Genomic DNA, 25837 nt, shown 5'->3' with positions numbered 1-25837 from the left:
TCAAAGTGATCTTGATAGACTGGAGCGCTGGGCAGAAAACAACAGAATGACATTTAATGGGGATAAATGTCAAGTTCTGCACCTAGGAAAAAGAAGCCAAATGCACAGTTACAAGATGGGGGATACGTGGCTCAACCACACTGCAAGCGAGAAGGATCTTGGAATTGTTGTCGATCACAAGCTGAATATGAGCCAACTATGTGATGTGGCTGCAAAAAAGGCAAATGCTATTTTGGGCTGCATTAATAGAAGCACAGCTTCCAAATCCCAGGAAGTCTTAGTTCCCCTCTACTCAGCACTGGTTAGGCCTCATCTGGAGTACTGTGTCCAGTTCTGGGCACCGCACTTTAAGAAGGATGCAGACAAACTGGAGAGGGTTCAGAGGAGGGCAACAAAGATGATCAGGGGACTGGAAACAAAGCCCTATGAAGAGGGACTGAAAGAACTGGGCCTGTTTAGCCTTGAGAAGAGAAGACTGAGGGGAGATATGATAGCACTCTTTAAGTACTTGAAAGATTGTCACAGAGAAGAAGGCCAGGATCTCTTCTTGATTATCCCAGAGTGCAGGACACGGAATAATGGGCTCAAGTTACAGGAAGCCAGATTCCGGCTGAACATCAGGAAAAACCTCCTGACTATTAGAGCAATACGACAATGGAACCAATTACCTGGGGAGGTGGTGGGCTCTCCCACACTGGAGGCCTTCAAGACGAGGCTGGACAGCCATTTGTCAAGGATGCTCTGACTTGGATTCCTGCATTGAGCAGGGGGTTGGACTCGATGGTCTTGTAGGCCCCTTCCAACCCTACTATTCTATGATTCTAACTATGGCTGTGATTCTGAGTTTGCTCCCACTGGCGGGTCCATCCCCTGAGCAGAGTTCCACTCACGGGTTGCACACACCAGTAGAAAGGGGTGACTTTTACCAATCCCCCTTTCCTCTGTAGCTTGTTATGCCCCCTGAAAATTTGCTCCGGTCGGTTGGGGTACCCTCTGGAACAATGGGGAGGGGGCTGGAAGGGAAGAGGGGAATTGAAAAAAAAAATGGCCTCCCCCTTCTGCTGGCAGAATTCTCTGCTGGATCTTGGTTCCATCCATGAAAGGAAGGAGATGTTTTCTTTGTGGAAGCCTAGTTAGGATCCAAGCCAATCTGTGTAACAGACTAAAGATGGAACAACTGCCACAGGTGATGGTTCTCGAAAGACATCATTCATACAACAGATAAAGAATGTTGTGGAGGAGATGGGACTGGGAGAAGTTACTGTGGGGGCTGGAGGGAGAGCCAGAGCCAGGTTGCTCCTATGGTGACCTACTAGTTAGGACTAAACCTGGAATGACCCACATCATGAATTGTTAAATTTGGTTAAATTCCATTCAGGAATGCCTTCATTAGGAAAGACCAAAAATCGTACTGTAGTGTGCAAGCTTTTGAGTCCATCAAAAATCATCTTCAGGCTGCCTGTTCTCAGGCACACTGCCTCAGAACATAGAGAGGTTCTGTTTAGCTATCATCAGATCTCAAGAACTGCTTCTACCCTAAATTGCAGCATGCCAAGGAGAAAGAATGGCACACTCTGGGTGAGCACAAGGCCCCCAGAATCTATATTAGATGAAGTTTTAGAATCTTTAAATCCTTATTTGTTGCCTTCTAATCCACTGCTCAAGACAGCAAAATGCCCACTTCCAGTCTGAGTCAATGGATTTGGGAATGCATTACACATACCTATCAGTCTCAGAATCAACTTGTGTGCCTGAAATAATCGTTTCTCTGCAAGGGGCTGAACATAAGACTTTCTGGAAAGCACACGTTCTGCAACTGAGTTATGGATGCTCTTCCTTTTAACGTCATAAATCCACACAAACAGTTGCGAACTGAGTAACGAGAAATCAAGAGATAAGTATGTATGTGTGAATCAACCTTAAGATAAGGTGGCTTGTGAAGGCACATCTAGCCTGTGTGAGAATGAACTGACATTTATTTCTGCTCACTGCAAGTCACTACTAGAGGCAGCAGCAGCATCATATCATCTTTCTTAGCTGCTACTTTGAACTAGAATTAACTGAGAAGTGATCCACACTTTATGCAGCAGACGTGTTTGCCACATATTAAGGGCATATTAAAGGGAGACATAGTTTGCAGCTTGTAGTGTGTTTCATATTCATTTGAATGGAAATAAGGTTGTCTCTCCACTCCTAACATAAAATACCCTTATGAATCTGGAGAAGTGTTAAAATTACATGGAATATTGATATAATGTACTTGATTCTGAATGAGTGAAAACAGATGGCAGAAATAATTTATACTATACTACTTGGTATACTACTATACTACTTGGTAGTAAGAGTTTGTTTCTCAGTCTGAAATCATTTGAAGAGCTTTTAAAAATTAATCTCATGGTTCTGCTTCAAGTAAAAGTAACTGATCATTTGAAAACAGAGAAAAAACCCACAACACAATCAATTTATAAAGACCAGTTCAATAACATTGGAGACAAGAGTAGTATTTGGAGTGCTGCAATTTCGGGCTTGCACTTCAGAGACCTGGAAAATTCAAAGTGCTAACAAAATGTACAATGACAGAATCCAAGACTCAGGGGGACCACCAGGGCTACTTTTATTCTGGTTAATAGCTACAGTCTACTCTACATTGTGCTTCTTGTGCATTTTTTGCATGCAAAGTGATCCAACTGAACTCATAAGACTTCTTCCACAGCCTGTCAGATTTGGGCTTTTCAGCAGGAAGATTTACAGATTTTAGAATTGCTTTTCAAGATTGCTAAGCTGCTTAGCAGCAGAATATAAAGATGCAGTGGTTAAGATAGAGAACTAAGGGAGGAAAGTGGGCACAGTAAAAACAGTTAAAGGAAAAACATCAGCAAAAAGGTTAATGGTTGTTGAACATATAACACTCCCAATGGAAGGGAGAATGGAAAAATGTTCATCTTACTGCCAATGAGAAAAATGCAGAGCACTGTCCTATTAAAAAGCAAGGAAGCCAAACTACTCACAACAGTGAAGAGTGAAGGAAAACAGGGAATTAAGGCTCAAAAGATTGAACACATTTTGAGTGTTAATATCCAGAAAATCTGTTGATTTTGATCATCCCTCTGGGTTAAGTTCAAGCATACCAATGGGAGATGTACTATAACACAATACATACATGTTTTCTCTCTGTTGCCTTCAAAGACTTTGCAGCATAGTAAAAAAGCTGGGTTCCACACAGTGCTGCCCAGTATTTGGTCCAAGATGCTACCTGCAGACAATCATCAGATTAATAAATCCAAGAGGCCCATGTCATTTCATCTTCATTTTGTTTGTTTAGATTTTTAGCCTTACACTATTTCAAGGACTCTGAGCAGAATGACACTTTCAAAACAGAAACACTTTAAGCTATAATACACAATGGGCTGGTCTGCACAATCAAGCAGCCCACTTAAATAAGCCACAGTGGGCTGCAGCATGTACGGGTGGCCATTTTGAATATTGAAGTCATGACAGTGGCTTGTCGTGTTGTCCGAACCTGGTGAGGGTGTGTTGTTGGCATGGTTAACAAACCACCCACAACCCTAAAACAGCCCGTGGGTTCTTAAATAAGCCACTGTGCGCTGCAGTGATCTGCTCAGTATCTACTATAGACTGAAAATACATCCTAGCCTTTAGCCTAGATTACTAAAAAGATGGGTTAGGTCATTATTTTGAAATCAAATTTTTATTACTTGTACTAATATTTAGTACTCAGAATTCTCAAACTGTGATGTAGCGAGCTTCCCCAAGGGCAAATCACTGTAGCAAGGTAAAACACCTTGTTTAGTAATGGTCATACTTTTTCCAAGTCCAGGAACTGACAAACTCCAAGAAAATAGAGAGAGCAATATGATGTGGGTCACCAAGACCACAACGAAGAGAAAAGCCATCTCAAAAGAGCATACATAGTAATTTATTCAATATCTTACTGTAGGTTTTTTGCCTTCTTTCAATAAAGTCTTTCTCCTGAGAACACCTTGAATAGTAACAGCTCCTGGATACAAATGAACAGCTAAATCTTCAGATTCTGCAGAACTATATATATATAAAAAAAAACAGGAGTGAAGTACTGGAAATACAAAATATCCCAATAGTGGTTTTCCAAGCATGACTTAACTTGCCATTAACGTCTGTGTTTCAATCTGTAAAATGTTCAATTTGTAAAATCTCATTTATTGGATTTCATTGTGGAAAGAAGCCTTGACTATTAGAAGGGCTCCTTTTATGGATTTTTCCTCTCAGAAGCATAAGTAATGCTAAGAAAGCCCTTCAGTTCAGCAAGTGACATAAATAAAAATAACTTTCAATACTCTGGATAAAAATAATACAATTACATGTATTCTAACTAGCAAATGGTTCAAATTCAATTTCACGTTTTTTAAAAAAGATGCTCCTCTTGAACATATGATTTTTAAATTGTTCTTTCTGGACTTTTCCAGACCCAGTAGAAAGACTGGACTGTTGTACTCATTTGAGTTACTGAAACAGAAAAAAGCAAGAGCTCAATACATGCACAATACCATACCAAGGTATTTGAAAGCAGTAACAGAAGCAGCAGGAAAGCAGAAAGCCTGACCCAGAGCAGTTAACTGAAGCTGTTTTAACGTAGCTTGTGTTCTAACAAGTGAGCAGCTGACCAGCTTTTAACAACAGGAAATATTTGACTGACGTAACTGTTTGTGTCAGTGCATGCCAAGCAACTTATGTGGGCACAGCCATCAATTCTCCAGAGGCAGTCTGAGGGAATAAGAATTTCTGAAACGTCTTGGAAAAATTCTTCCAATCACTCTTCATCTGTTTGTCAAATGTAAACAGAGAGATCTGACAAGCGGAGCCTCCTGTCAAAAGCCCACAGATTTACAAGGAACCCAATGCATAACTCAGTTCCAGATGATGTTTGATTTTTACAGTAGTTCAAACTAGGTTTCTTGGACAAGAAGACCACAGAGGCTGAAGTTTAATTAGGAATGTAAAACAGTTTGATGTGTCTGGAAGCTTCCAAGTCATTTTGCATAAAATGCCATTCAGAATGGGATTTAGCCAATGATTGCCACGATCTTGCCCTTTATATGGCTCACAAATTTTGCAAAAGTCTTAGTAAAGAAAAGATTCTGAATGCAAGGGGCTCGGGTCTCAACATAGTTTTTGTCACTCCATTACTTCCAGCATCATGTAGTGCTAAAGTACTTTTAAAAAACCCCTTGAGGCTTCTCCAGATAACAGTGCAATACTTTTAAGAAATTGGATTTGCATATTAGAACAAGCCAGCCACAGTCTACAAAGATATGATTAAGTCACACAAGAAGGAAGGCTTATTTTTAAAGGGAAAGTTCACCAGCATGATTTGGCAAACAAGTCAGAAAGATCAGGAGTGTCAAATTACAACCACTTCAATATCAAGTCAGTCACCAACACCAGAGGAAAAAGTCTGACCCCTAAATACAAGGGGTTAGTACCTGCTGCCCTTCATGTGGCCTCGATAGCCATTTCGTGCCATTCTTGTCACCGGACCAAGAGAATGGTATAATCTGTTCCTGTTGAATTCCATTATAAATTGTATGTATTACATGTTTTGAATTCATAGTCATCATCATTTGTTAGAACACTGTAATAAGCTTCCTCTCTGCCTCATTAATACTACCTCTCTTTCTGCAAGCAACAGCACATTTCATTAAGAAAAATCATTTTATTATTTGGACACATGGTTTTAACATGAGCCCACAGAGCACTGGGCTATTTTTACTGCCATGCCAAGGAATGGCTTATGAATTAAAAAAACCCCTGCTTTACCACTTATCTTAACCCCCCCCCCCCACAACAGAACACTATGCTGCTAAATCTACTATGACAAGCCATTACTACAACTCTGAAGAAAGCAACATATGGTAACAAGACCCCTATGTTTTGCCTGTTGTTGCAAGGAAAGAATATGCTAACTCAGGGAAATTAATGTTATTTTTGATGTGATAATTACAGCTATGATTTTATAACCTGACCATATAAAATTATAATACATCATTTTTCTTATCACATGACACAATACTTTTAATAAACAGCAAATGGAAGAGGCTGAATTTACATTACATCTTGAGTAATTACACCATTTCAATTTTAAAACAGTAAGTCAAGAGTTTGCAAAGAAAAGTACAACCAGATATATAGCTCACTTGGACAGAACTTCAGTGCTTGGTATATTAAAAGGAAATGATATTTGTCTTAAATATTCAGTCATCCTTTGACAAGCCTCAGGCAAAGAAACAATATTTACACTTTTTGCAAGATTTAACACCAGGAGGCACATGTGTTGATCGTAGCCCACGTTAATATTTGTACTCAAATGTTGTTTCAGCAAAGTCATCCATTTGAAAGAGTCTTGATTCTGGATAAAAGGGGTTATACTGTACCCTTAGCCCAGATTTTAATGCTATGCATGATACAAAGGCTCAGTAGAAACCATAATTCTAGTAACATCAAGTAAAAAGAATTCAGCACATTTGAAGAGCCTGAAAGCACTCTTACCATCCTACCTAACCTTGTCTGACAGAATTATTCTAGTGTAAAGAACCATATGTTACTTAAGAACAGTGAGAGAAGTCTTGAGTCTAGCTAGACCCAATGTTACAGAAAAGTAAATAAAGTCAACACAGCACACAGGCAATACAATAAGGGAATGCTTGTTTTTAAAACCACATCTACAGGTTAACAGCACTTGTTCCACTCTTACTGGCACACTCCAGTTAAAAAGAGTATTAGTTTCTGGGGTTTATTTGTAAGCAATTGTTGTATCTAACCAAGTTCTGGAAACCACTGAAGTGCGTCAGCAGTCATTCTGTATTTGAAGACTAGTGTCAGGATTGGTCTCTAGTTTGGTTTCTGACTCGGATTCAGATTCAGAGATGGAGCTAGAAGAAGCCCAGCTGAGGCAGGGAGCAGGAGAGGAAATTCCCCCAAGACTCTTGAGGACTCAGTGAAGAACCTTCCCAGGGGCTTACTGAGCAGGAGCGACTGTCTTCCTCCCTCTCCATGGGAACTCGGCCTCTGTTGGGGGAGGAGGGAGCAGCGGAACTGTCAGATGCCAGAGCCCTCTGCTGAGCTAAGTGGGCAGAGCTGAGAGGAGGCAGGAAGTGTTCCACCAGATTGGCTGCCTGTCAGAAGTTGGATCAAGAGGATCCTCCCTGAAGGGAGAGGCCCAGAAAAAGCCTATCCAACACGGTGGGAACCCTGTCTATTAGTTGAAAGGCACCTGCGCTGCTTTCAGTAGTTCTCTTACAAAAGCACTATTTAGCTAACTAAGCCTAGAGGACAGCTTCCAGCCTTTGTAGTTGCTTCATGTGTGAAGAGGCGCTATTCACTGAATAAAAGTTTCAAATAAAAGACGGCTAGAACGCAGGTAGAGGAAAACCCGTGCTGAGTCTGACCGAACACAGGTAAGAGCCCACTATCGAGCCTACTCTGTGGCGGTGAGGGTGGCAAAGAGGCAGTTCTTTTCCACCAGCATTGCATCTTCTCAGTGTCGTCCAGCGGAGCTTTTCCGAGTGGTTCGCGGCCTGCTACATTCTGGGCCAGGGAGAGAGACGGTGGAACCCTCGGTAGCACGCTGTGACAAGTTTGCACGGCACTTTGAGGATAAAGTCGCTCAGATTCGTCATGAATTGGACACCACCATTAATGCAGTTCCATTGGTAGAGGTGTTCAGAGCACCGTCTGGTCCAGTTTTATTGGATGAGTTTCAGTTACTGAGGCCTGAGGATGCGGACAAGGTGCTTGGCCAAGCCCGATCGACCACTTGTGTGCTTGATCCTTGCCCTTCATGGCTTATTAAATCAAACAAGGAGGGGTTGTCCGGCTGGGTCCAGGAGGTTGTAAATTCCTCCTTGAGAGAGGGAGTGGTGCCTGCCGCTTTAAAAGAGGTGGTAATTAGACCACTCCTGAAAAAGCCTAACCTGGACCCAGAGGATGTTAACAATTATAGGCCAGTGGCCAACATCCCCTTCCTGGGCAAGGTGCTTGAGCAGGTGGTTGCTGGACAGCTCCAGGCACTGTTGAATGAAACGGATTATCTAGATCCATTTCAATTGGGCTTCAGGCCTGGTTTTGGAACGGAAACTGCCTTGGTCGCCCTGTGGGATGACCTCTGCCGGGAGAGGGACAGGGGGAGTGCGACCCTGTTGATTCTCCTGGACCTCTCAGCGGCTTTTGATACCATCAACCATGGTATCCTTCTGGATAGGTTGTCTGGGTTAGGAGTTGGAGGCACTGCACTACAGTGGTTCCGCTCCTACTTGGATGGCCGATTCCAGAAGGTGGTGCTGGGGGATTATTGCTCTGTGCCATGGCAATTGTGCCATGGGGTTCCACAGGGCTCTATTTTATCCCCCATGCTGTTTAACATCTACATGAAACCGCTGGGGGAGGTTATCCGGAGGTGTGGGCTGAGGTGCCATCAATATGCAGATGACACCCAGCTCTACCTCTCTTTCTCATCAAAACCAGGTGAAGCAGTGGCTGTTCTGAATCAGTGCCTGGGCACGGTAATGGACTGGATGAGGACCAATAAACTGAAACTCAATCCAGACAAGACGGAGGTACTGTTAGTGGGTGGTTCTTCTGCCCGGCTAGGTGGTATTCAACCTGTTCTGGAGGGGGTTGCACTCCCCCTAAAGGATCAGGTTCGTAGTTTGGGGGTGCTCTTGGATCCAGAACTGTCACTTGAGGCACAGGTGAACTCAGTGGCACGGAGCACTTTTTATCAGCTTAGGCTGGTATACCAACTACGCCCTTATCTGGACAGAGATAGCCTAGCTACAGTTATCCATGCTCTGATAACTTCTCGTTTGGATTACTGCAATGCGTTATACGTGGGGCTGCCTTTGAAAATGGTCCGGAAACTTCAGCTGGTCCAAAATAGGGCAGCAAGATTGTTAACAGGGACTGGCCTGCGAGCTCATATTACGCCAGTACTTTTCCAGCTGCACTGGCTGCCAGTCCATTTCCGGGCCCGATTCAAAGTGCTGGTGTTAACATTTGAAGCCCTTAACGGCTTGGGGCCAGGTTACCTGAAGGATCGCCTCCTCCCATATGTGCCTGCCCGGACCTTAAGGTCATGGTCAGCGGCCCTTCTCCGTGAGCCCCTGCCAAAGGAAGTGAGGCGGGTGGCTACTAGGAGGAGGGCTTTTTCTGCTGTGGCACCCAGGCTCTGGAATGAGCTCCCTAGTGAGGTTCACCTGGCGCCTACATTGTATTCCTTTCGGCGCCAGGTGAAGACCTTTTTATTTTCCCAGGCATTTTAGCTTTCTAAATTTTTATCTTTGCTGTTTTAAATCTGTATTTTAAACTCCTGCACTGCTGCTAGATTTTATTGTGGTTGTATTGTTATATTGTGGTTTTAATGTTCTATATATTTTAAATTGTTTTATTGTGTGTTTGGTTTTAATTTTTGTAAACCGCCCAGAGAGCTTCGGCTATTGGGCGGTATAGAAATTAAATAAATAAATAAATAAATAAATAAATAAAAGTTTGCAGATTGCACAGCAAGTCTCTGTTGCCCCACTACTCAGCGTGAGGGGTTAGAATCCATGACACCTACTAGTGCTGTGCAAATTTTCATGTGGTTCAAGTGAAAAACCAAAACTTGCCATTTCAGAAGGACAAAAGTGTATATGGAAGAAACTTGCAATTTTTTGGCACCTGTTCAGAGTTATAATTTCTCCAATGTACTAATGGCTGTGACACTTTTTATTTGAAGGACCTGCTTTACTGCATGATCCCAGCATCCAGGGACCATGTAAGAAACAGGATGTCATGACAAAATATAGCCAGAATTATATGGCTGTGGATGTGCTAAATTGGTGCCTGCCTGCAACAACGGACTGGATGAGGGCTAATTAACTGAAACTCAGTCCAGACAAGACTGAGATGCTGTTGGTGAGTGGTTCTTCTGACCAGGTGGAGGGTGCTCAACCTGTTCTGGATGAGGCTGCACTCCCCTGAAGGAGCAGGTTTGTAGCTTGGGGCTTCTCCTTGAGCCATCTTTGTCACTTGAGGCTCAGGTGGCCTCAGTGGCACCGAGTGCCTTCTACCAACTTTGGTTGGTGGCCTAGCTATGCCCCTATCTGGACAGGGATAACCTGGCTTCAGTTGTCTATGCTCTGGTAATCTCCAAGTTAGATTACTGCAACGCACTCTACGTGGGGCTGCCTTTGAAGGTGGTTCAGAAACAACAGCTCGTGCAAAATGCAGCAGCCAGATTGATAACGGAGACCAGAAGGTCCGGACATATAAGACTGACTCTGGCCCGCTTGCACTGGCTGCCTGTATGTTTCTGAGCCTGATTCAAAGTGCTGCTTTTAACCTATAAAGTCTTACATGGCTTGGGACCACAATACCTGATGGAGTGCCTCTCCCGACACGAACCTACCCATATACAATGCTCAACATCTAAGGCCCTCCTCCGGCTGCCTACACCGAGGGAAGCTCAGAAGACGGTGACAAGGGAGAGGGCCTTTTCGGTGGTGGCCCCCAAATTATAGAATGCTCTCCCCGACGAGGCCCACCTGGTGCCAACATTGTTATCTTTTCGGCTGTATGTAAGTGTTTAATCGATCCTGGAATGTTTTATGGTTATGGTTGTTTGTTTCTGAGATTGTTTGTTTGAAGTTGTTTAGATATGTGTTTCTTTTGTGTATATTGTCTGTTCATGTGTTTTTTATGTAAATGGTTTTAAATCTCTGTATATTGTGTTTTTAATCTTTGTAAACCACCCAGAGAGCTCCGGCTATTGGGCAGTATAGCAATGTAAATAATAATAATAATAATAATAATAATAATAATAATAATGTGACACTGACTATGTGATTTTGCTGAGGACAAACCTCCCACTGCCTTCACTCTGAGTTAACAAGGATATAAGGTAGAAAAGGCTTTTAAAGCAAGACTCAGAATTATGCTGGAGGAAGCCATTGACATCTAGAAAACATTCATGAGCTTGAATAAATATATTAGATGTTATGGAAGAACAACACTACAAACCATTTTGAAGAAAACAGAATTGCTTTCCTATCACTGCTATGCTTGGAGAGTGTTCATTCACACTAATGTGTATATGAATGGCCAGATGGATTGGCTATCAAGCGGGAAACCTTAAAAATGTCTCTCAAACAACGAGGGATATGAGTAAAAAGGGCCAGCTCTACTGTGAGGGTAGGCTTCAATTGTGGAGTGAGGAAACTGGCTGAAGCAATGTGGGCAACAAGAGGGAGCTTAAGTCAGCTTCAAAAATATACCCATCTCAAACATCGAAGTGAATCTAGGCACAGGGTGGGAGCAGAAGATGCCCATCTTCTTGAGTCAGGCCTCCTGCCAACAAAAATTCTTGTCTAGAAATTGCAGCCTCGAAATAAGTAACCATCCTCGCTAGTGCACTGAAAGAGTAATACAGTGATCTTGTATATCCCATTCAATAAGAGTACCGATATGACATTATTATTTACTGTTATTTCCAGGAATGGCACTAGCATGAATTCAGACTATCAGGGAGGGAGCAGAGACTAGACTTGCCAAAGACGAGAGAACATTAAATGAAACATGAGGTACCTCTGAGGGTCAAGTCCAAGTGCAGGAGACTAAGGAGGTGTTCAGATGGGGATTGTTTATAGGACAACAATGTAATCACCTCAGAAAACACACAGATCCCCTCTTACATTGATTCTACTCTACACCCTGGCTTTCTCTTCTGGAAAAGGCCAAAGGATTACATGGGAGTGAAAGGGGTGGCGAGAGGGCAATCTTGGGTCTCCTACTTATGACAATTGTCAAAGGTATTGTAAATTAGAAGAGCTGTGTCTTGATGGACGTGAAGTTTCCTATTCCGCCACATCAACATTCCTGCTCTTAGCTCTCCCTCTTTTCTAAATATATGTTTTGCACAGAGAAAGACCATTGTATTAGAACAGTGTACCTCAGTCAGCCTGCAATCCCACAACATAAATGTATTATTTGTTTAGAATATTTATATACTGTTTCTCAATAAAGCATTCTTAAAGTGGTTTACACAGTAAAATAGGGAAGACATTTAAAAAGTCTAAATAATCTTAATTCTGAAGTTTCCACTAGTTTTATGTGCACTCTTCTTTGAGTCTCATAGGTCCAATGGCTCCTGGCTCTCAGAATTCCTGGTGGTGAAAGACTGCTGGAGATGCTGGATGACCAGTGACATAAGACATCCTCTCCCCAGCCCTTCTGCTGCTTTGCCAGGCCCTCAGCAGCCACACGGGAATAGCCACCTCACCTTAGAAGTATTAAACCAAACACAAACCCCAGACAACAGAAGATTTTAGTGTCCAAAGGTAGCTTCTCCTCACCTGGGTAGATGGTATCAATGGCTCCTGGTTAAGATGCCATTTGGTGGGCAAATGGTAGCAGGGTATAGATTGCAACACCTTGTTTTGCTTAGAGAGACTACATCTGTCTCATAGGAAGAGCAGGATTGTACAATGGATCAAATAGGTCATGGCACTCTGTGGAGCGATCACATTTACTAAGACCTATAGCTACCTTCCAAGCACTTCCTACTGAGCTTGCCTTTAGCAAGATGGTGTCAGAAATACAGGCCAACTTCAGTGCAGCTTTCAGAACTGGGATAGAAAGTTCCTTAATTGCAAGAGTGGCCAGGCAACAGAGAGATAATGATGGATGTTACTTGGGTAGAAATGTCTCTCATACCAATACACAGTTGATTCAGTATTCAAGTATAAGCAGTGAGGAGGGCACAAGCATTGTGATTTCACGCAAGAGCTCTCCATCCACGCATCTTGATTTACACCAACAGACTGGTCAATTGCTGCATGTAAGTCATATGTAGAAACTCACTATCAAGGCTGCTGGCCTACAGGCAGGTGGTTCAGCAGAGAGAAGCAGTCTTTGACCAGTTCAGCCTGCACCTGAACAATAAGGTGCTCAGCTAGAGTCCATAGCGTTATAGAGTCAGATGAGACTTCATTGGCTTTTTATGTCACCTGATCTCTGCTGGGCTGGGAACTGCAGTACCAATAAGCTGCAGTGCAACTGAGACCTAGCCAGCAGTTCCCTTCACTTGCAAGCTGCCACAGTGGCAAATGGAATAGAAGTCTCCAGTTCAAGGGCACTGTGCCTCTTGGCCTTGAATTCTCCAGTTTGCTAGTTTCTTGACCCTGTAGCATCAGCTGCCTTCTCTCTCTCTCTCTCTCTCTCTCTCTCAAAGCCAGGTCTGAGCTACATTGAAATAAAAAGATAGGTTGCTACCTGTAACTGTAGTTCTTCGAGTGGTCACATGTAAGGGCTCTGCACCTGGGAACCTTTCCCCCGCCGTCCCAGAGCACATGTCCCTAGCGGGTCCCTGCTCATTCCCTCCGTTCCTTGAGACCAATGTTGTAGCCTTGGAACCAAGAAGAAATATATTCAGTACCCAAGATTGAACTCAAGTATGACACTGAAGTGGGGATGGCGGGTTGGTTGTGTGAACACAAAGGCTGAGGAACTACAGTTACAGGTAGCAACCTGTCTTTCTTCTTCATGGCCTCTCTGCATCACACATACGGGCAAGCAGCAAGCTAACTTACAAGGTGGTGGGTTGGTGTCCCATTACAACACAGAGGAAAGGTTTGCATGACCAAAAGTACAGTGAGCTCTAGTCCAAACATCCAGTGTATAGTGACGAATGAAGGTGGACAGTGTCAACCAGGTTGCCGCACAGCATAATTCAGGGATGGCAACCCTCCTGTCAAATGCAACCAATGTTGCTACTGCATGAGTAGAATGAGCTCAGACTGGGGCAGACAGCTCATAAAACAGCTTGATGGTCTTGACAACCCAGGATGCGAAGTGTTGAGTCAAAAGCACTTGACCTTGATGCTTGCCACCATAGCAAGCAAACAGGTGAGGCAAAAGGCGAAACTGCTTAGTCCTTGATTTGTAAAAGGCCAAAGCACTCTGACCCCTTCATGGATCACTGCCTTGTTGTGGCGAACGGGCTTGCGTAACTCAGTGAAGCCATAAGCTATGCTGTGCAGGGCTACCCAAGACGGACAGGTCATGGCAGAGAATTCTGACAAAATGTGGTCCACTGGAGAAGGAAATGGCAACCCACTCCAGTATTCCTGCCAAGAAAACCCCATGGAACATATCACAAGGCTAAAAGAGATGACGCCAGAAGATGAGCCCCTCAGGTCGGAAGGTGTCCAATATACTACTGGGGAAGAGCAGAGGGAATTTCCAAGTAGCGCCAGAAAGAGTGAAGCTGCTGGGCCAAAGCCGAAAGGATACTCAGCTGTGGATGTGTCTGGTGGTGAAAAGAAAATCCGATGCTGTAAAGAACAATATTGTTTAGGAACCTGGAATGTAAGATCAATGAATCAAGGTAAGCTGGAGGTGGTCAACAAAAGGGTGGGGAAAGCAGTACTGGGGTACAATCTCAAAAACAACAGAATGATCTCAGTACGAATCCAAGGCAAACCATTCAACATCACAGTAATTCAAGTCTATGCCCCAACCACTGAGGCCAAAGAAGCTGAGGTTGATCGGTTCTGTGAAGACCTACAACACCTTCTAGAACTAACACCAAAAAAAGATGTCCTTTTCATCATAGGGGATTGGAATGCCAAAGTAGGAAGTCAAGAAATCACCAGGATAACAGGCAAGCATGGCTTTGGTGTACAAAATGAAGCAGGACAAAGGCTAATAGAGTTTTGCCAAGAGAACACGCTGATCATAGCAGACACTCTTTTCCAACAGCACAAGAGGCAACTCTACACATGGACATCACCAGATGGTCAATATCGAAATCAGATTGATTACGTCCTTTGCAACCAAAGATGGAGAAGCTCTATACAGTCAGTAAAAACAAGACCTGGAGCTCATGAGCTTCTTGTTGCAAAATTTTGGCTTAAATTGAAGAACGTAGGGAAAACCACTAAACCATTCAGGTATGACCTAAATCATATCCCTTATGAATATACAGTGGAGGTGATGAATAGATTTAAGGGATTAGACCTGATAGATAGAATGCCTGAGGAACTATGGACGGAGGTCCGTAACATTGTTCAGGAGGCAGCAACTCAATCCATCCCAAAGAAAAAGAAATGCAAGAAAGCAAAGTGGCTGTCTAATGAGGCTTTACAAGTAGCTGAGGAAAGAAGGGAAGCACAAAGCAAGGGAGAAAGGGGAAGATATATCCAACTGAATGTGGAGTTTCAGAGAATAGCAAGGAAAGACAAGAAGGCCTTCTTAAATGAACAATGCAAAGAAATTGAGGAAAACAACAGAATAGGAAAGACTAGAGATCTCTTCAAGAAAATCGGAGATCTCAAAGGAACGTTTTGTGCAAAGACGGGCATGATAAAAGACAAAGAAGGCAGGGACCTAACAGAAGCAGATGAGATCAAGAAGAGGTGGAATGAATACACAGAAGAACTATACAGGAAAGATCTGAATGTCCCTGATAGTCATGATAGTGCGGTCACTGAACTTGAGCCGGACATCCTAGAGAGTGAAGTCAAGTGGGCCTTAGGAAGCATTACTAAAAACAAAGCTAGCGGAGATGACAGTATTCCAGCTGAGCTATTTAAAAACCTAAAAGATGATGCTGTTAAAGTGCTGCACTCAATATGCCAACAAATTTGGAACACTCAACAGTGGCCACAAGACTGGAAAAGGTCAGTTTACATTCCAATCCCAAAGAAGGGCAATGCCAAAGAGTGTTCAAACTACCATACAATTGCGCTCATTTCACATGCCAGCAACGTTACGTTCAAAATCCTACAAGCTAGGCTTCAGCAGTATGTGAACTGAGAACTACCGGAAGTACAAGCTGGGTTTCAAAGAGGCAGAGGAACTAGAGATCAAATCGCCAACATTCGCTGGATCATGGAGAAAGCAAGAGAATTCCAGAAAAACGTCTATTTCTGCTTCCATGACTACGCTAAAGCCTTTGATTGTGTGGATCACAACAAACTGTGGCAAATTCTTAAAGAGATGGGAATACCAGACCACCTTACCTGTCTCCTGAGAAACCTGTACGAGGGTCAAGAAGCAACAGTAAGAACCAGACATAGAACAACCAATTGGTTCAAAATTGGGAAAGGAGTACGACAAGGCTGTATATTGTCGCCCTGCTTATTTAACTTATATGCAGAGGACATCATGAGAAATGCCGGGTTGGATGAATCACAGGTCGGAATTAAGACTGCTGGGAGAATTATCAACAACCTCAGATATGGAGACGATACTACCCTAATGGCAGAAAGCAAAGAGGATCTAAAGAGCCTCTTGTTGAGGGTGAAAGTGGAGAGTGCAAAAGCTGGTTTGAAACTCAACATTAAAAAAACTCAGATCATGGCATCTGGCCCCAACACTTCCTGGCATATAGAAGGGGAAGAAATGGAAGCAGTGACAGATTTTAGTTTCTTGGGCTCCAAGATCACCGCAGACAGTGACTGTGGCCATGAAATTAAAAGACGCTTGCTCCTTGGGAGGAAAGCTATGGCAAACCTAGACAGCATAGTAAGAAGCAGAGACATCACCTTGCCGACAAAGGTCCGTCTAATCAAAGCTATGGTTTTCCCAGTAGTAACGTATGGCTGTGAGAGCTGGAGTATAAGGAAGGCTGAGTGCCGAAGAATTGATGCTTTCGAACTGTGGTGCTGAAGAAGACTCTTACGAGTCCCCTGAACTACAAGGAGGTCAAATCAGTCAGTCCTAAAGGAAATCAACCTTGACTGCTCATTGGAAGGACAGATACTGAAGCTCAAATATTTTGGCCACCTAATGCAAAGAGAAAACTCACTGGAAAAGACTGATGCTGGGAAAGATTGAAGGCAAAAGAAGAAGGGGACGGCAGAGGATGAGATGGCTAGATAGCATCACCGATGCAATGAATATGAACTTGAGCACACTCTGGGAGAGAGCGGAGGACAGGAAGGCCTGGCGTGCTATGGTCCATGGGGTCACGAAGAGTCGGACATGACTTAACGACTGAACAACAACAAAAGCACTCTGAACATCGAGCGTGTGTAGACAGAGACAAAGAAAGCAGGAAAAATAATGTCCTGGTTTAAATGAAAATCTGACACCACCTTAAGCAAAAAAGTGGGGTAAAGCCTGAGGACCACCTTGTCTTGGTGAAAGATGAGGTAAGGCTGGTCTACCCTAAGCGCACAAAGTTCATTGGCATGGTGTGCAGAAGTAACAGCCTCCAAAATGCCACTTTCCAGGAAAGGAGGTGCAAGTCCGTGGTTGCCAGTGGTTCAAAGGGTTTGGATGAGAGTGCCTTTAGCACCACAGAAAGACTCCAGCTCGGTACCATACAGTGAGCTGGTGGTGCCAGATTCCTGACCCCCTTCCGGAATCTCTTCGCTGTCGGATGCGAAAAAACTGAAAACCCCTCAACAGGAGGGTGAAATGCAGAGACAGCAGAGAGATAAACTTTTAGGTATAACACTTTGAGTCCTTTCTTGAAGAGGGAGAGGAGAAACTGGAGGACTTGGTTTAAGAAGCACCAGACCAGGTGAAACCCTTAAGCTCAGGCAAACAAAAAGAAAGCAGTCCATTCCCTAGCAGAAGAACACCGGGTAGAAGGCTTACGAGTGGCATCAAAGATTCTCTGAATCGATAGAGGAACCAGTTCAGTCTCTGTCACCCAATCTTCCATGCTGGCAGGAGTAGAGTCACTAAGTCAGGCTGTTCTCTCTGGTAAGCAGGGATGGATGTGACAGGAGATGGTAGTATCAACCTTGTGCCATCCTGAGCAGCAGGGTGAACCAAGGCTGATGGGGCCACCACGGAGTTATCGGTCGCAATTTTTGCTAGGACCTTCGGAATCAGTGGGAAATGTGGGAAGAGGTAAAACAGTGCCCCTGTCCACTGTAGAAGGAAGGCATCTCCCATCGATACCATGTCCTGGCCCGCTCAACTGCAAAACTTTGGGCAAATGGTATTGTCCTTTATGGCAAACAGGTCTACCTATAGCATACCCCAATGCCGTATTAGTGATCTCAGGACTGATGTGTCCATCTCCCACTCATGAGAAGTATGCTTGGTCCGACTGAATTGGTCAGCCAAAACATTTTTGGTTCCAGCAACATGAATTGCAACAACTCTGATCAGATGGGGTGCACACCAACGGAAGATTTTGAGCATCAGGGCAAGGAGTGGAAGCGACCTGGCACCACCCTGCTTGTCCAGGTACACGATGATGGTCATGTTGTCCAAAGTGACCTGGACTAGCCTGCCCACCAAATCCAACTTGAATGCTCGAAGAGCTTTGTACGCTGCTCTGAGCTCCAGGATGCTGATATGCTGCCTGGCTTCCTCAACTGACCAGCGTCCATGGATCGTGAGACCTGAGCAGTGGGCTCCCCATCCCGAGAGTGACACATCCATAGTGATTACTCTGGATGGAGAGGGTTGGAGGAATAGAATACCTCCATTGAGGTTGGCTGGTAACATTCACCACTGAAGAGAGCTCCCGATATCTGTAGCGTGGTTGGGCAGGCGTCCTGCTTGGTATCAAAGTTGTGTATGAGCCAGCACTGGAGTGACCTCATATGTAACTGAGCATAATGAACAACAGGCGTCATTGCCGCCATGAGGTCCAACAACCACTGAAGCTTGAATGCTGTCTTGTAGTTACAGAGAGAGACTTCTGCTGCCAAAGAAGCCAGCACCTCCATGCGATCGTGGGGTGGACTCCAGGTTGGGCCACGCATTTCCACCCCTGATAAATTTGAGTGGGCTGCAGATGGGACTTTTCCTTGTTGATGCAAAGTCCCAGGCACTGGAGGAGATTGCAGGTTCTACTGACTGGAGACAATACTGTGTGGATGCCACCAAGAGCTAGTCCTCTACGTAAGGGTATAATTTGACACCTTGTAGCCACAGGGGAGCAGACTACTGCCATGTTTTTGGTGAATACCCTTGGAGTTGTGGTGAGTCTGAAGGGTAGCACTCTGAACTGGTACGTGTTGGTACCAATGGCAAAGTGCAGGAAACGCTGGTGCGACTCCTCTATGGTGATGTGAAAATATGCATCCTTGAGGTTGATCTGCCAATCTCCTCAGGAGAGGAGTGGTAGGAAAGACGTTGGGGAGACCATGCGGAATTTGATGGGGAATACGTACAGGTTCAATCCCCAGAGATCCAGGGTTGGCAGAGCCCTCCATCCTTCTTCAGTACTATGAAGTACCTTGAGTACAAACTATCACTCAGAGGGGAGTGTGGGACAGGCACGATGGCTCCTTTCTCGAGAAGTGTCATGACTTCTTGGTGGAGAATGGGTGATGGAGCCATTACTCGTATGATACTGAGAGGGCATCGAATTCAATCTTGTAACCCCTCCATACGATAGAAAGCACCCAGGAGCCTGTGGAGATAGTGGTCCAGGCAGAGAGGATTTGGGACAGAATAGTTCCAAAGATGGGGAACCAAGGAGCTGGATGAAGAGAAATGGAGAGGCAGTCAAAGACACTGTCTATTTCTTCCATTACCCTTTTGGCAGAAGGGATGGTATTTCAATGTTGAATAGGGTTTCCTCAACTGGATGGGCTGGTGTTGTTGTGAGGTGCTCGAGGCTGGAGGCTATGGTTGAAGACCCATTTTGCAGGCCGTGGTTCTAGCTTTTTGAACTGAATCCAATGCCTCATCTGTTTTGGCACTGAATAAACCTTGACCGTCAAAGGGGAGGTCCTCTATTCAGGACTGAGCTTCCTGGGAGAGCCCCGCTGATCTAAGCCATGTGTGTCGCCAGAGTGCAATGGAGCTAACCAGGAGTTTAGCATCACACTTCACCTGGTGTCTCGAGGGTTTATATGTTGCCTGGAAAATCTCATCACCTCATTCTGGAACACTCGGGCTAGGCCTTTTTTGTCCTCAGGGAGATGCTCACACATCTTCCCTACCTTGTCCCAAAGGAACAACTGATAACCTGACATAGCAGCTTGGTAATTGGAAGCTTTAAGGTGCAGTAGATGAGTATGTTCTCCTCCCCAGGAAGTCATGTTGCCAGCCTTCCTTATCTGCCACTGAAGAGTGAGTCCTGTGGGGATTCCCTGGGGCCGCTCTGATCACAATCGAATTTGGGGCATGGTGGTTAAGATGGGATTCAGGGTTCGTCTCCTGCACCCGATACATTCCCTCCAGTCACTTGGATGTGGGAGGCACAGTGGAGGGGGGTCTTCCATGTTTGTTTGATTGTATCCTGCAGGGCAGGTAAAAGTGGGATTGCTACCATTCTGGTTGTGTATGTGTTGACGGCATCAAAACCGGGTCCTGTACTGTAGGGGTAGCTTCTCAGGTAGCAAGTCCCAATGATTGAGCCATTCTCATGATTTGGTCTGAGAATTGCCCAAGAACCTCCAAAGGTGAAATCGTGTCTTGAGACCCAACTGCAATGCCAGGAGATAAGGAGGGCTGTTGGGATGATAGAGATGTGGAATCAGACTCATAGCTCTCTGTGCCCATCATTTTGTAGGTAGTGGTAGATCGGCCTGCTCAGTGACCTGGTCATATGGACATGGTGGCGTCCAAGTGGGTGATGGTATCATGGCTGAGGCTGGGAGTGGTCTGTGCTGCACAGATGGTGAGTGTGGTGGGGCACCTGAGGAGCCACCGGCCTGTGCAGCTCTCTGTAACTGGCAGAGGGGCAAGAAACATCTCCTGGGGTTCAGGAGATCTCGAAACTGTAACCGATGGTCAGTATCAAGGGGGTGCTCAATCTGAAGGTCCTTCGTGAGGGAAGCATCAGTTCTGGCTGTAAAGACCATCTCTTCAATAATCCCAGTCCCTTGGCCTTCTGTGTGGGAAGTCCCAGTTGTAGTCTCTGCCCCACTCTGAAAACAGGGATTTCAATCGCTCATGCGATCACTTGTAAAACCTAGGGGGCTGACTCTTGTGTGACGGAGGTGACCGAGAAGGAGGAGCCAGGTGAACCTGTGCATCTATCCTGGAAATCGACGCCCCTTGTGGAATGTTGTAGACAAGGTGGCTGAGTGGCTAGTTCGGGGGGGGGGGAGAAGTCTTGGATCTCACCTTCTGAGGTCGACGTAATCGGAATCGGGTCCAATCTCTGCACTGATACCGCCAACAGGATAGATGAAAAAAGCATTGGTGGAGCAGCAGGTATCACCTTTGGTACCGGAGATGGTGGTTGATCCTGAGGCCTTGCGGAAGTGTCAATAAGAACTGTCGGCAACTTAGACGTATCCTGAGGTGAGGAATGTGGCCGGGTTTGGTCCTGAGAGAAATCTGGTAGTCTTTTAGAAGTTTTTTTTCATCTGAGTCGCCTGTTTTGGAGCCTTGGCCTTTTTAGTCAGCTTTTTGGCCAACGAAGTGTCAGTGACGTCCCCGGGTTAGGGGGTTTATTCCCACTAGGTGATATTTGTGCAGGATCCTGAGGGGAAGACACCCCCGACACCTGCACAGGCTGTGGTGAGGCAGGACTATTCCCAGCTGGGGAGTTAGGCACTTGAGCCATCAGTGGGTCTGCAACTGCCTCAAGCACTTTCTTCCAAAGCATGGCTTTCAGCCAATCCGCATGATTTAGCAGAGCTTGTTTTGAAAACGCTTGGAAATGAGGACAGGCCTCAACAACGAGGCCTTTTCCAAGACAGAAAAGACACAACAAATGACCGTCGGTGGTAGTTTGCTCCCACAACAGCCACACTTTCTAAAAGGTTCCTTGAGGGCCATATAATTCTCTAGACACAATTACATGATATAGTTAGGGCTGCTTCACACATTATTCTTTCCTACATAGATACGGTCTCCCATGTAGGGAAAACAAAGCCAAAAACAGCTCCCTAAACAAAAACCAACCACACTGGAATGTGTACTTGTACAAGTTCCACGCACATTTTGTACACTTTTCTCCTACATGAAAATGTAGAACTCTCCTATGTGAAGCAGCCCCTCAGTTTGAACGAAACAAAGTTATAGTGGCTGCTCTTACCTTTCAAATGCTGGCCATGAAGTCTCTTCACTGAGCTCAGAACCATCACTGCTACCTAAAATCAGAATGCAAGTGTGAATTAACAAATTCTCTCATTCTATAACACCATTGCCAATCATGACAGAAAGTCCTAGGAAACACTTGCGGAAATGCCCATAATAAAGGCAAATAGCATAAAACAGTTTTAGTAAGAGGAAATGGAAGTCCAAGATCATGAGATTGAGAAAAGGAAACAATACTGTGCTGCTGCTCTAATATCTTGCAATTAAATGTTTTGCTGCTGTCATATCTACCATGTAGGAATGGAAGATTTAAGGCAACTAGAAAAATGAAAATGTGTGTTTCTTACTAGGTTAATTCTCATTATCCTTCTCATAAAAGAACCCGCCAGAACCTTATTCCAGAAATCAGCAATGCAAGTACAAATCACCTCATATGGTGAGCTTAGCTTCCTAGCTTTCCCAAAAAAGAAAATTGAGACTTGCATACATTTTGTGCATCTTTCAAGGAGTTTATGCATGTTGAAAACACAGGCCCTGAGGTCTTGCTGTTAGAGGAATACATCAAGATGTATGATTCATTATTGTATTTTAATCTTTAAAAAAAAGTATGCCAGTTCAGGAACCTTGGTTGGGAAGTGATACATAGACTGAATTATGAAACAGACAGAATTTTCTCAGATGGCTGCCTAGCTATGCTCTCCTCCTGTTTTTGTTTTTTTTAATTATCGCTGAAAGCTTTCTGGTGGATGTCTCACCTGTTAAAAGACATAAATTTATGGGTAGACCTTATCTTCTCTATCCATAGTTTCTGAAATGCCAACATTTGATTCTGATAGGGGAATCAATATGTCATACCTGAACACACTGATGACTACGGCAGACCTCCTCACAAAATTGTATTGGGTTTTGATTTATATGTTAAATTAAATATATTGTTAAGCCATTCATAGCTGCACATCAACTCATGTCTGTTTTCCAGGTTAAGTTTTGTTTCAAACAAATATGGTGGTAGTACTGTTTTCAAAGAACTCAACAATTAAGCTCTTGCTCTTGGTTATTGTTAACAACAACAACAATCCCCCCCTCCTCCTGCATTTATGTGCCACTATTCCTCCAAAGAGGAGATGATGCCCAACAGCCCTGTGAGATAGATTAGGCTGAGAGACAGTGATGGGCTCAAAGTCATCCAGTGAAACTTCATAACTGATTGGGGATGTGAACCCGGGCCTCTCCAGTCTTAGTCTGACATTTTAACCACTATCCCACACTGGATGACCAAGTTCATCTTGGGTCCCGAGTATTATATAATTCTTAAAATGTAGATATTGCCAGTACTTTTAATAATTGACAATAAACATTCCAGAGGTATCTTATACGTTATTCATAACCCATAACTCAAATCATACCAAGAAACTCTAAATATCAAAGATCCCTTCCTATGATACTGTTCCATCCTTTCGTTTTTTGAGCAAGTGTCATGGACGTCATCACAAAATGGCTGCTGTGGTGGACACAATCAGTCACTAAACATCCATTTTGCAGAAATGCAAACTGGTGCGAATACAAGGCAAGTAATTTGCCAAAGAACCTCAATACAAGGCAGAGGTGGTGTCTGAGCCCCAAAATAATAAACCCACATCTTTGAACCCACAGTTTTCTGTCCCATTCAGGATCACCCCAAAACACACACGCACACGCTTCATTGCATCTCCCCTCCAGCCCTCCAACCCATTCTTCATCCCATACCATTGGGTTGTCCCGTCCCAGCCCAGCCCAGCCCAGCCCAGCCCCAGTCTCCCTGCTTCCTCCTCCCACTATGCTGGATCGCTCCCAGCCCTCTCCCAGTTTCCCTACTGCTATCCTTACCAGGCTCCCCAACTCTTGCCTGCCTTATTTTTGGTCTCCAGCTGCCCACTGTATTTACTTCCTAAGAATGTCTCTGAGACCACGTGGAGTGCAGAGGCATTCAGCAGAATAAAAATGGCAGCCAGCTGGAGGCCAGTGCTTCACTCTGAAGTGTTCACAGCTACCCATTTTTATAAAAATTAAATAAAAATAAAAATAGTCTGTCAACACAAATAGGTTAGTGACTCTTTACTGACATCTGGCTGAAATATAAATATCCAAGACAAAACACACACACAATGCTCTCTTCCTTGATGCAGATTTAGTAGCTTTGAAGGTCAGAGGTAGACAACCTGAAGCCCTCCAGATGTTTTGGCCTACAGCTCCTGTAATTCTTGATCACTGGCCACCCTGACTGTGGCTTATGGGAGCTATAGTCCAAAACATCTGCAGGATACCTGGTTACTTACCCTTGGTCTAGGTCTTTCCAGCTACTTGCTAAAAAGCAGATTTACTACATGCAGGTTCTGTGTTGCAGAGCTTCGGATTGGCCCAATATATCTAACTCCATGCAAGGTATATTCCTGAGTGGTGTACTGTCCCAAGGTATGGTCACTAGGTGCCCTAGTGGCAAATGGCACGAACAGCGTCTTGGTTGTCTCCCACAACCAACCTGCCCATGGGCCAGGCAGTGCCAAGCTGATTGTTCCTAGGGCAAGATTAGTGAGGCTGTGGACCCAGTGACTGAGAAGCCAAGGCCACATTGCTGCCCTCCTTCTCCCAAACTTGTTGTCCCCCACAATCCCAGGCTAGGCACAATGGTGCCCCCATAAGAAGGCAGAACTTTGGCTTGTTCTAGTTTAATTGTTTGAGGATACTGGAATGCACTCATTTGTTCTTACCACTTCTGTCTGGCTTTCTTTCCAGAAAGCTCACTTCTTTGCAATAGATTCTATGCCTTCCCCTCCGTTTCCTCAAGTTCTACACCAAGGTTATTTGACTAATGAGGTAATTCCATATTATTAGCTTAACTGAACAAAAAATAGAAATTACTGTTGAAAATGACAAGTCATACCAGGTCTGTGCACAAGACCAAAGATTTTCTTTTGCATCAGAAACTCCTGCCTTGTTAGTTACTCCAATACTCAGTGCCACATTCTGTGGACAACATGCTGGGATGCATGTGGGCTAACTGGCAAAAATATCTATGTTTTAATTTATGTACTATAATCCTCAAATATTTAAAACACCCAGTCCTTCAAAAAGTCAACATTTTAAAAGGGAAGCTTCTTGTTGAAATAATTAAAATATACTGCAGTCACATTTTTAAACCTTTTTACTATATATATAAATGTCCTATGAATTTAGTCTTAAGGTCAAAATGTGTACCTCTTATAACATATACTCTATTTAATTCAAACATCCTAATGAAGAGGAAAAACACTTTTGAAGATTTAAAAAACTATACTCTATTCAAGATAGTTTCTAAGATAGATGCCATTATAAGTATCTAATCCCTCGTACAGCAACAAACCCAAACACCTTAGAATCCCAGATATGTTGAAGGGCACACCAAATTTGTTCAGTGACCATATTGCTAATTTAGACTGACTTTATGATGTCTGAAAGAATGCCAGAATCAACATCCAATATATAAAGCTAAAAAGATTTCCGAAACACAGCCGGGGGATGGGTGGGGAAGAATTCTGGAGAAGTGTTCAACTTCCCAGGTTTAAATAATTATATTATTTGGAATGTAAACATCCAAGTTGGCTTACATCTCTTATTTGATTTAACCACCTCTACTGGAAACTTACTTCAAAATTATGTGAAATGCCACCTTCATAAATTCTTATACTACTATAATTTAAATGACCCTGTGTTCAGGAATAATTCTAAATAATCTGGCTACTTTGAATTATATAAATACAGCATCTAAACTTCTATGAAAATGCAGGATTGCAGCATGCTTGATTAAGTAACATCCATCCTA

At 44.0% G+C, this 25837-nt stretch overlaps 1 protein-coding gene across 4 annotated transcripts in view; it reads right to left on the bottom strand.

Moving 5' to 3' along the window:
- The window catches only part of RALGPS2 (Ral GEF with PH domain and SH3 binding motif 2), a 176953-nt gene that overhangs the window by 8111 nt on the left and 143005 nt on the right, over nt 1-25837 (bottom strand). For 3 of the 4 annotated variants that reach the window (XM_084851237.1, XM_084851235.1, XM_084851234.1), the window contains 4 exons: nt 21998-22052; nt 5481-5558; nt 3954-4059; nt 3161-3253 (listed from right to left, as the gene is read on the bottom strand). In XM_084851237.1, the coding sequence (XP_084707363.1) occupies nt 3161-3253; nt 3954-4059; nt 5481-5558; nt 21998-22052 (332 nt within the window). The remainder of the gene's footprint in view (nt 1-3160; nt 3254-3953; nt 4060-5480; nt 5559-21997; nt 22053-25837) is intronic. The other variant, XM_084851236.1, reaches the window with a different exon arrangement.

This window comes from Heloderma suspectum, chromosome 4, assembly GCF_057233095.1.
Source record: "Heloderma suspectum isolate Gila_16-S chromosome 4, 16-S_ref, whole genome shotgun sequence".
Classification (NCBI taxonomy): Eukaryota; Metazoa; Chordata; class Lepidosauria; order Squamata; family Helodermatidae; genus Heloderma; species Heloderma suspectum.
This window is presented reverse-complemented; position numbering and strand designations above follow the sequence as displayed.